The sequence below is a fragment of the Littorina saxatilis genome, linkage group LG16, assembly GCF_037325665.1.
Source record: "Littorina saxatilis isolate snail1 linkage group LG16, US_GU_Lsax_2.0, whole genome shotgun sequence".
Taxonomy (NCBI): domain Eukaryota; kingdom Metazoa; phylum Mollusca; class Gastropoda; order Littorinimorpha; family Littorinidae; genus Littorina; species Littorina saxatilis.
The window spans coordinates 15,304,071-15,316,570 of NC_090260.1; the positions used below are offsets into that span (position 1 = coordinate 15,304,071).

At 43.9% G+C, this 12,500-nt stretch overlaps 1 protein-coding gene across 1 annotated transcript in view; it reads right to left on the reverse strand.

Annotated features, from left to right (window-relative positions):
- LOC138950479 (mannosyl-oligosaccharide 1,2-alpha-mannosidase IA-like) overlaps window positions 1–12,500 on the reverse strand; it is a 35,063-nt gene that overhangs the window by 9,985 nt on the left and 12,578 nt on the right. Inside the window, exons 3-5 of the mRNA XM_070322204.1 lie at window positions 12,450–12,500; window positions 7,989–8,083; window positions 6,227–6,435 (exon numbers count right to left, since the gene is read on the reverse strand). The exon at window positions 12,450–12,500 is cut by the window's right edge and continues 30 nt beyond it. Coding sequence (XP_070178305.1) covers window positions 6,227–6,435; window positions 7,989–8,083; window positions 12,450–12,500 — 355 coding nt within the window. The remainder of the gene's footprint in view (window positions 1–6,226; window positions 6,436–7,988; window positions 8,084–12,449) is intronic.

Below are 12,500 nucleotides of genomic sequence, written 5' to 3' on the forward strand. Positions count from 1 at the left end.
AAGTTCCCACATTTACACACAAAACTGTAATGGGGAGGGGGGGGGGGTGGGGGGGTCATAGACACAACTAAATATCTACAAGTTCCCACATTTACACACAAAACTGTAAAGGGGAGGGGTGGGGGGGTCATAGACACAACTAAATATCTACAAGTTCCCACATTTACACACAAAACTGTAAAGGGGAGGGGGGGGGGCATAGACACAACTAAATATCTACAAGTTCCCACATTTACACACAAAACTGTAAAGGGGAGGGGTGGGGTGGGGGGGTCATAGACACAACTAAATATCTACAAGTTCCCACATTTACACACAAAACTGTAAAGGGGAGGGGGGGGCATAGACACAACTAAATATCTACAAGTTCCCACATTTACACACAAAACTGTAAAGGGGAGGGGGGGTGGGGGGGTCATAGACACAACTAAATATCTACAAGTTCCCACATTTACACACAAAACTGTAAAGGGGAGGGGGGGGCATAGACACAACTAAATATCTACAAGTTCCCACATTTACACACAAAACTGTAAAGGGGAGGGGGGGGTGGGGGGGTCATAGACACAACTAAATATCTACAAGTTCCCACATTTACACACAAAACTGTAAAGGGGAGGGGGGGGCATAGACACAACTAAATATCTACAAGTTCCCACATTTACACACAAAACTGTAAAGGGGAGGGGGGGGGGGTGGGGGGGTCATAGACACAACTAAATATCTACAAGTTCCCACATTTACACACAAAACTGTAAAGGGGAAGGGGGGGGGGGGCATAGACACAACTAAATATCTACAAGTTCCCACATTTACACACAAAACTGTAAAGGGGAGGGGTGGGGGGGTCATAGACACAACTAAATATCTACAAGTTCCCACATTTACACACAAAACTGTAAAGGGGAGGGGTGGGGTGGGGGGTCATAGACACAACCAAACATCTACAAGTTTCCATTGACACACAAACTGTAAAGGGGAGGGGTGGGGTGGGGGGTCATAGACACAACCAAACATCTACAAGTTCCCATAGACACAAAAACTGTAAAGGGGAGGGGTGGGGTGGGGGGGTCATAGACACAACCAAACATCTACAAGTTCCCATAGACACAAAAACTGTAAAGGGGAGGGGTGGGGTGGGGGGTCATAGACACAACCAAACATCTACAAGTTTCCATTGACACAAAAACTGTAAAGGGGAGGGGTGGGGTGGGGGGGGGGGGGTCATAGACACAACCAAACATCTACAAGTTCCCATTGACACAAAAACTGTAAAGGGGAGGGGTGGGGGGGTCATAGACACAACCAAATATCTACAAGTTCCCACATTTACACACAAAACTGTAAAGGGGAGGGGTGGGGTGGGGGGTCATAGACACAACTAAATATCTACAAGTTCCCACATTTACACACAAAACTGTAAAGGGGAGGGGTGGGGTGGGGGGGTCATAGACACAACTAAATATCTACAAGTTCCCACATTTACACACAAAACTGTAAAGGGGAGGGGGGGGGGGCATAGACACAACTAAATATCTACAAGTTCCCACATTTACACACAAAACTGTAAAGGGGAGGGGGGGGGGGGTGGGGGGGTCATAGACACAACTAAATATCTACAAGTTCCCACATTTACACACAAAACTGTAAAGGGGAGGGGTGGGGTGGGGGGGTCATAGACACAACTAAATATCTACAAGTTCCCACATTTACACACAAAACTGTAAAGGGGAGGGGTGGGGTGGGGGGGTCATAGACACAACTAAATATCTACAAGTTCCCACATTTACACACAAAACTGTAAAGGGGAGGGGTGGGGTGGGGGGGGTCATAGACACAACCAAATATCTACAAGTTTCCATTGACACACAAACTGTAAAGGGAAGGGGTGGGGTGGGTCATAGACACAACCAAACATCTACAAATTCCCATTGATACAAAAACTGTAAAGGGGTGGGGTGGGGTGGGGGGGGGGGTCATAGACACAACCAAACATCTCCAAGTTCCCATTGACACAAAAACTGTAAAGGGGAGGGGTGGGGTGGGGGGTCATAGACACAACCAAACATCTCCAAGTTCCCATTGACACAAAAACTGTAAAGAGGAGGGGTGGGGTGGGGGGGGGGGGGGTCATAGACACAACCAAACATCTCCAAGTTCCCATTGACACAAAAACTGTAAAGAGGAGGGGTGGGGTGGGTCATAGGCACAACCAAATATCTCCAAGTTCCCATTGACACAAAAACTGTAAAGGGGAGGGGTGGGGTCATAGATACAACCAAATATCTACAAGTTCCCATTGACACAAAAACTGTAAAGGGGAGGGGGGTGGGGTGGGGTCATAGACACAACCAAATATCTACAAGTTCCTATTGACACAAAAACGGTGGGGTCATAGATACAACCAAACATCTTCAAGTTCCCATTGACACAAAAACTGTAAAGGGGAGGTGTGGGGTGGGGTCATAGATACAACCAAATATCTCCAAGTTCCCATTGACACAAAAACTGTAAATCAATCAATCAATCAATGAGGCTTATATCGCGCATATCGGGCGGAGATATAGCTCAGTTGGTAGCGCGCTGGATTTGTATTCAATTGGCCGCTGTCAGCGTGAGTTCGATCCCAGGTTCGGCGGAAATTTATTTCAGAGTCAACTTTGTGTGCAGACTCTCTTCGGTGTCCGAACCTCCCCCCGTGTACACTACATTGGGTGTGCACGTTAAAGATCCCACGATTGACAAAAGGGTCTTTCCTGGCAAAATTGCTTTGGCACAGTTAATAATTGTCTACCTATACCCGTGTGACTTGGAATAATAGGCCGTGAAAGGTAAATATGCGCCGAAATGGCTGCAATTACTGGCCGTATAAAATTTCATCTCACACGGCATCACTGCTGAGCGCCTAGAACTGTACCCACGGAATATGCGCGATATAAGCCTCATTGATTGATTGGTAAAGGGGAGGGTCATAGATACAACCAAATATCTACAAGTCAAAGACACAACCAATTCCCAGTAACTCTTCCTTATCTTCTCCAGTGTTTTGCGCGTTTATCTCGAGCTCCCTTCCTTCGTGTGGCGTCAATCGCGTACGGTGCGCCCGGCGAAGCCGGGTACACCGGGTATTGGTGCGCCGCTCACCCTCGGCGAAGCGGGTATTCATCTAGTCTTTAATATATATGTGAGTGGCGCACCAATACCCGGCGAACCCGACTTCGCTGGGCGCACCGTATGCGATTGACGCCACACGAAGGAAGGGAGATAAACGCAAAACACTGGAGAAAATAAGGAAGAGTTACTGGGAATGGATGTACAGAAAAACCAAAATCGGTTCAGCGCTGCGCGCTGAGAGCACGTGTTGAAAATTTTCATCAAGCAGATTGTGTCCGGGGTCTACCTGAATATGCCCACCAAATTTGAAGCAGATCCATTGAGAACTTTGGCCGTGCATCGCGAAGTGACAGAAAGACAGACAGACAGACACACACACACACAAGCCGTATATAGATATAGATGTTCGAAAGTCTGACTTCTGTTGGGGATTTGTGTGATGAAGACTGCGGTAAATCTGTAGATGATAAGTCAAGAGAACAAGGATTGTCTCAGAATAAACGACTAAATGTTTCCGACCGGTAACTTCTTTTCAACATTGCACTATACAATGGACGTTCCATGTGACAGGAGTTTGCTGATTTTGTGTTAAACATAGGAAAGATCGTCTGCTAGAATCAGAGATAGGTCGCTTCAGATTGCAGCTTCTGGAAATGTTCCAGGTTTGTTGCCTGTTAAAGAACTGGATTTTACACGTAATGTATGTCATGTACAGTAAGCAACAACACATCGTTTGTCGACTAGTCACAGAAACAAACCTGGCGAGGTATGCGTGTACTTTATACACGTGGAAGAAACCGGAACCATGCGTCTTTGTTATTGCCGATATTGTTTAGATATCGGCAAAAAATTACCAACTTCCGTAGCGTTATCCATTGATGATCGCAATAGGGATGTGTGAGACCATCCAATCACAGCCCCCGAATTCCCCCACGTGTCTATCAGAATAGCTATATATCGCGATTAAGATGTTACCATAACCCGTCCATGAGTGATATGAACACACAATTAGGTGTTAATGTGATAAGGTGATAATGTGATATAATTTTTAAACAGGCAATGCATTGCTTCTATTTATAGGCTTATTTTAGTAAGTGTGTGGGTACAATGTTTGCGTGTAACGATATGATGTGAATATGCGATGTGAATGTTACTACATGCATGGTTGATTGATTGATTAATTGATTGATTTTACAGACACACAGTCAAGCTTGTAATTTCTCTTTTAGAGATGAATAAAGATTATTGTATTGTATTGTATTGTATTGTATTAAAATCTAGGAAGGATGTAGAGGTTACAGGCCGAGTCTCAGTCAATATTAAAAATAATGGTCGAAGTTAGCGGATCATGAAAAATGCGAGCTTCAGCGTCTGTTGTCAACTACGGTGTTTCTGTTGGTCATCTACAATATGGATCTAATAAAAACAAAAGCTATTTTCTGCTGGGCACCCAATTTCCCATGTTGGTTGACAATCAAGCGAAAAAACAACAACCACGAAAATGCCAGAAAGTGGTTTTCGTCTTTTTGAAAACCAAGTGGTCGCTACTTATTGAGAATGAGTAACTGGCGCATATCTTGCGGATATCTTGCGAGAGCTGCTCGGATATCAATAAGGTCTATTGCGTACACACAGAAACACACATGCTCACCTCTGTACGTTTCTAGAGAATTGAAACTGATATCGTTCATATCGTGCGAGAGCTGCTTGGATATCAATAAGGTCTATTGCGTACACACAGAAACACACATGCTCACCTCTGTACGTTTCTAGAGATTTGAAACTGATATCGTTCATATCGTGCGAGAGCTGCTTGGATATCAATAAGGTCTATTGCGTACACACAGAAACACACATGCTTACCTCTGTACGTTTCCAGAGAATTGAAACTGATATCGTTCATATCGTGCGAGAGCTGCATGCCTGGATATTAGTTAACTATAGGAATACCCGGCTTCGCCGGGGTGAATCGCGAAACAGAGACAGTCAGCGTGGCGGTTCACCACAATCACCTTTGAAGGCGAAGTCCTCTCAAACGGGATTGAGAATTTAAGAGCTTATTTCTAAGCCCTATATTATCTGTTATGGCTTCTTAAATGCCAGAACATACAGACAGACAAAAGCCGCCAGACCCCATCACAAACAGAACTCTACAATCCACAGGTGTTGCCTCCACACACACACACACACACACACACACAGACACAGACACAGAAGCCGTATATATCTATCTATACATATATAAATATATAGAGATAGATGACAGTGGATTTTTCGATAAATAGATTCGACCTTTGCACTTTTACAGCGAGGACAACTTACGGGTACATGCAAGGAAAGCCCACAACTTCTAAGGCGAACAACTCTGCAGAGTCTGCTGTGAAGGGGCGACGGTAGTCTCCCTGTCACACTCGACCCCCTTTGAATGAACTTTGTCCCCAAAGTTCCGAACCATGGACCCGCCAAGCTTAGGTCCCTCCCACGAGTCCCAGGTGGAATGGGAAGAGCACGAAAATGATTCAGTGGCCTGAACATTTCATGTCGAGTCCCATCGCTGTCGACGACGCCAAATGTAACCGAGTGCCGAAACACCACAATCACCTTTGAAGACGAAGTCCACTCAAACGGGATTGAGAATAACTGTTATGGCTTCTCGAAGGAAGGCCTGAACATACAGACACACCAAAGCCGCCAGACCACATCACAAACAGAACTCTACAATCCACAGGTGTTGCCCACACACACACACAAACACACACACACACACACAGAGAAGCCGTATATATATATATGTATATCTATATCTATAAATATATAGAGATAGATGACAGTGTATTTTTCGCGTGGCAATAAATTGATTCGACCTTTTCACTTTTACAGTAAGGACAACTTACGGGTGCAATGAAAGCGTTCTGGACAGTGCAGTGACATTCTAAAAATAGTAACGTAGTAACGGGAATATGGATTGACGCCACACGAAGGAAGGGAGATAAACGCTGAAAACACTGGAGAAGATAAGGAAGAGTTACTGGGAATGGATCCAGAGAAAAACCAAAAGCTGCTCGGATATCAATAAGGTCTATTGCGTACACACAGAAACACACATGCTCACCTCTGTACGTTTCTAGAGATTTGAAACCGATGTCGTTGGAGTAGAGTCCCTTGGAGTTGACCAGTTTCCGTAGCGCCTGACGGACGATTTGCACCTTGTCCAGGTAAGCGTTGTCCCCCGTGATCTCGGACAGGTAGGCGAACTCCAGGTGCAACGAGCCGGCCTCCGCTAGTACGGCCTTATGTTCCTCACACTGCCCGCCATTTTTGCTGGGGGAGAATTGAGGGTTCAACTCTTTATTTTCTTTCTCGAACAAGTGGGGCATACGGTTGTGGGGGTCCTGATTTGGCCTATTATGGTCCGCTGGACCCGAAAAGCAACAGCTAACTAACTAAATACGGTTGTGCCTATTCTGAGTTGTAATCGATTTTCATATTGGTTTTAACGTTCTTAAAATGAACAAAGTAAACACATTTTGTTTTTGAACAAAATGAACACATTTTGTTTTTGAACAAAATGAACACGTTTTGTTTTTGGCTCACGTAAGTGTAGCCTATGCGATCGTAACTTTGTCTGTCTGTGCGTGCGTGCGTGCGTGCGTATGTGCGTGCGTGCGTGTGTATGTCTGTGGTAGAAACTCTAACATTTGAAGACGTCACATTACATTGACGTCACATTATGACGTAAGAGGGTTAGACGTCACGCGAAGGAAGTACTGAAAGTCTCGGTCATTATTATTTTGAGCGGGCCGAGACTAGTTGGCAGTCGTGTCCCTGTAAGTAGGCTACATGCAGACAGACAGATCTAGATCTAGTGTCTCGCTTTCTTGCACAGTTTCACCTATGCTCTGTGTGTGTGTGTGTGTGTGTGTGTGTGTGTGTGTGTGTGTGTGTGTGTGTGTGCGTGTGTGTGTGTGTGTGTGTGTGTGTGTGTGTGTGTGTGTGTGTGTGCGTGTGTGTGTGTGTGTGTGTGTTACTGTTTGTCGATTTCTTACGTGAGCCTTGATGGCTTCGCCTCTTGTTGAACAAAATGAACGCATTTGTTTTTGAACAAAATGAACACATTTTTTTTTGAACAAAATGAACACATTTTGTTTTTGAACAAAATGAGCACATTTTGTTTTTGAACAAAAGAACAGAAGGTGGTCTATATTAGGAGCCGGTCCATAGTAGGAGCCCTTCCCATACGTTTTTTTTTAACGTTCTTACCAGGTCGATTTTGGGGTCCCTTATTTGAGCGGCGGTCACGTGACCCCAGCAAAATAAATCTTTGATCCAATACGTGCCAGATATCGGAGTTAAGTCACTTAAATGGAACAGAAAGTTTGAATGAAATGCCACGGGAATGAATGCTTTAGATGGGGAACGAAATTGTCGCAATAAAATGTCGACATAAAGTATCGTTTACTCACCTTAAGACGGGCGCAGTGGCCTAATGGATAAGACATCGGCCTTCTAATAGGAAGGTCGTGAGTTCAAATCCCGGCCGCGGCGGCCTGGTGGGTTAAGGCAGGTTAAGAGTGGAGATTGTTTCCGATCTCCCAGGTCTACTTATGTGCAGATTTGCTTGTGCCTTATCCCCCTTCGTGTGTACAAGCAATCACAAGACCAAGTGTGCACGGAAAAGATCCTGCAATCCATGTAAGGGTTCGATGGGTTATAGAAACACGAAAATACCCAGCATGCTTTCCCGAGATCGGCGTATGGCTGCCTGAATGGCGCGGTAAAAACGGTAACACACGTAAAAACCCACTCGTGCAAAAAACATGATTGATCGTGGAAGTTTGAGCCCATGAACGAAGAAGAAGAAGAGGTTTACTCACCGTCCGATGTTCACCGTTGGACATGGTATACCCGTGCTTGTGTTGAACGCAGGCATCAATTTATCAACGACAGTCTTTGCTTTCACTTTGAATAACTGCAAAAAGAAAGAGATATTTTTTCAGTGCAAACAAAATTATAGTTTCTTTTTCTTTCTTTCTCTTCTATTTAGTTCGGCTGACAATTTCAAGTAGATTCATGATTTCATCTCAGTAAAGGAGGCATCAATTAGTGAATGAATGAATAAATAAATGAATGAATGAATGAATGAATGAATGAATCATCCAATCAATCAAACAATCATCAAATCAATCCACGAACCAAGCAGTCAGGCAGTCAGTCAGTCAATCAATCAGTCAGTCAATCAATCAATCAATCAATCAGTCAATCATCCAATCAATCATCCAATCAATCAATCACTCCAACAGTCCATCATAGATTGTCCTTAGATAATATAAGCCAGCTTAGCTTGAACTACACAAACACACATGATTATAATTATGATACTGCGGAGAAGTGGTCTTAGTTAGGTTGAGTAAGCTCGCATGAGCGTATCAAAAAAAATAATAAGTAAAGCAAGGGGGTTGGACCAAGCCGCAAAAAGTACAGGGAGCTGAATTATCACGGTGACACCTTCATCGCTTGGCTCAAGCAACCAGTTGCACTGTTTTGCCTCATTATTCAAGGGGAACCACTCCGCCCCTGGCTCTTTCGACAGAGAAAATGTAAGTTTTACGTCCTCACGGCAAAGCCATTAGGGGCATGTTGAAAAACCCGGCTTTGTATGAAAATAAAAAATAAAAATGCAGGGGGGGGGGGGGGGGGGGGATGTAGACAGCTAGCTGCCGGCTGCTAGAGGAGACCTGAAGTGGGCTAGGGACCGGGTTGGGTCGTCTTGGGTCAGTGCTGAAATGGTTACTTTATTGGCTGTTGGCCGAACGGACACCCGGGCTTCATATTTTTGCATGCATGTATTCGTGTTTCCAAGGCCTGAGGCTTTCGCTGTGACCCTGGGATCTTTATCGTGCGCATGCGTGCACACGGGGGTGTTCGGACACCGAGGAGAGTCTGCACAAAGTTGACTCTGGGACACACATCCCGCGCCGAACTTGGGGGTTGAACCCACGCTGATAGTAACAACCGGTTTTAAAGCGCTCTTTCGACACATGACAGAGGTATTTACGAACCTCGTCTACTGGCGAGAATAGTTTTGCTCACTGACTCGACTGGACATACATATAGGGTGTCTAAAAAAAAAAGTACCCCAACAGACATTGAAACATCAGTACGGAGAAATGGAAACACTAATATGTAAACTAATACGCTAATATGTACCCCAGACCAAGAAACCTACAACAACTGAAGGCAAACATTCTCAGAGAAATTCAGAACATCCCACAGGAAACATTCTCCAATGTAATGAACAATATGGCAATGTTCTACGTGATGTGTTGTGCCCCAAAAGACATTCTTGTGCTGTGCTCTGTGAGAGGTGTTTTCTTTGTGTTTAATATTATTTTGTTTGGACCTAGCTATTGATGTGTACATTATTGTTAAACAGTTGTTTGTTGTATGTTTATCAGGGTTTGCTAGTGTGTGATAGGGTTCGTGTCCGTCTGTAGATGTTAGTTTCTTTGTTAGTCCTGTGTTGACAACTCTTCGACAAGCGCTTAGAACTGTACCCACGGAATACGCGCTATATAAGCTTCATATTGATTGATTGATTGATGGCAATGAGGATGCAGTCTTTCATTGGAAAACGGGGTGGCTACATTGATCACGTGGTGTGAAGAAACAGACCATCTCAACTGAAACCTGTGAACTGGGGACAAAACTTCTACGAACTGTGACTACAATATCACGCAAAAATGATTTCAATAAAGTTACTGACTTGTCTGTAGTATTGAAAGACAATCGGGTACTTTTTTTTTAGACACCCTGCATAGTTTACGTAAACCACACTTGTGATAATTTTGTGAAAAAGTCATTATACATCCACTGATGGTCGGTCGAATGTTGTAACAGAGAGGGGACGTAATATAGGTCAGAAATACTAGGAAATAGATGGAAAAAAAATCCGTCACAGAAAAATTGGTTGTGATGTTGAGGGAGCCGTAATATAGAGAAGTCGTTCAGGGAGGTACCAGTGTACGCGGATCACTCACGGAAACTACAGTGTCGGCTAAGTAACAGCCCGTTAATAAGGGTCTTCTAAACAGGTTCCATCACCGCTGATGCCTAGCTGTGCGTATTAGTATTACATTCACAACGAGACAGCAGGGCCGGATCCAGTTTTTTCTGTTGCCCGGCAGTCCCCCCCCTCCCCCTCCCCGGCCTGACCATGTACCTCCTCCATAGGTAAAAAAAAAAAAAAAAAAAAAGGAGGGCAAAGCCCATACGACTCACATGCTTGACCTTGACCTTTACATGACCTTGACCTTCAAATAGCTAAACCTAGCAATGACATCATATACTAAGAACTGCTTTACACATTTTTCCTACCAAAATACATGTGACCTTGACCCAAGGTCAAGGTCATACAAGGTCATGCAACACAAAGCTGTTAATTCAAGACATAGGAAGTACAATGGTGCTTACTGGCTCTTTCTACCATGAGATATGGTCACTTTTAGTGGTTCACTACCTTATTTTGGTCACATTTCATAAGGGTCAAAGTGACCTTGACCTTGATCATATGTGACCAAATGTGTCTCATGATGAAAGCATAACATGTGCCCCACATAATTTTTGAGTTTGAAACAGTTATCTTCCATAGTTCAGGGTCAAGGTCACTTCAAAATATGTATACAATCCAACTTTGAAGAGCTCCTGTGACCTTGACCTTGAAGCAAGGTAAACCAAACTGGTATCAAAAGATGGGGCTTACTTTGCCCTATATATCATATGTAGGTGAGGTATTCAATCTCAAAAACTTCAGAGAAAATGGGAAAAATGTGAAAAATAGCTGTTTTTTAGACAACATTTATGGCCCCTGCGACCTTGACCTTGAAGCAAGGTCAAGATGCTATGTATGTTTTTTGGGGCCTTGTCATCATACACCATCTTGCCAAATTTGGTACTGATAGACAGAATAGTGTCCAAGAAATATCCAACGTTAAAGTTTTCCGGACGGACGGACGGACGTCCGGACGGACGGACGGACGGACGGACGACTCGGGTGAGTACATAGACTCACTTTTGCTTCGCATGTGAGTCAAAAATGTGAGTCAAAAACTCACGACATATACTCCCAGAATGCGTCAGAATGCACATATTTTAATCTAGATTTCAAAATTGTTTAAGGGGTGGAGGGGGGGGGGGGGCGGGGGAGGGGAGGGGGGGGGGAGGGGGGCATGCCTAGCTGTTATACAGGGCCGAGGTGCAGGACAAAGTTGCCACACCAAAGGGAGCTAACTGCAGTGTTGGATTGCTTGAAACTGAGATGTGTTGTGATTTCAACGAATCAGAACCCGCGGGTAGTTCTCTCCCGTTTGGGTGGCACCCACTTTTGGTTCATGCACCACAGCCCTGGTGATCATCATACATGCAGTCTTTAAATACCACGAATCCAAAAACAAAGAGACTGCCAACGTTCCAAAATTCAGAATCAAAAAACAAGAAAGGTACGTTGTGATGGAACGTTCCAACAACCTACCTTTCTTTTTTGGGGGGGATTTTAAATACAACGACAAAATCACGATTTAATTCCTGCGGCTAACTACTGAAGATAAAAAAGTCTTGGTTACACACGTCAATTTTCACCGTGAATCATTGCAAACATAGATCACAGTCTGTCGTGTGCATGATTGTAAGAGTATTTGTCCTGTGTGCAAGAACACGGAATCATTGCACACTAAAGTGACTGTAATGTCAAGCGCAAAGAGCATAATTGTAAAGTTATGATGTTGCGCTATATAAATGCTCATTTTTTATTATTATTAATGTAAGAATGGCGCAAAATTGAAGGATTACACTGAGTAGTGCGTGCAACTTCTTTCTACATTCTAGTCAAAGTTATGGGTGTTTTTTTTCTCCAACATGTCAGTTTAAATTGTTCTTTCATAAAGGAAAAGAAAACCATTGCTGATAAGTTACATTTGAAATGGTGTGAAAGGAAAAAAAACCCGTTTCATTTGAAATATTGTCCAGATTTATTATTGAATGGAGAAGGGACAGAAATTCTCAGTATATATATACCATTTGTTTCTGAAGGAAAAAAGAGATTGTAATAATGTCGACCAAATCATAGCAGACGACGATAAGTCACATGTTAGTCACGTGTTAGCCACCACGTGATATACATGTTCGTTATCCGCCATTGTTGTAACCACAAGAAGCACGCCAGACGGGCGCCGCAATATCCCAGAACTGAGCATTGTGTATCGAATCTCCTGTATAAGTGCGTGAGACACTGCAGTGACATCTCTGACAAAGAAGCAACTCATCGAATAAGACAACCTTACCTCGTCGCCAGTCAAAGCGAACGCAGCAAGAAAACCCCCGACGATACGAAT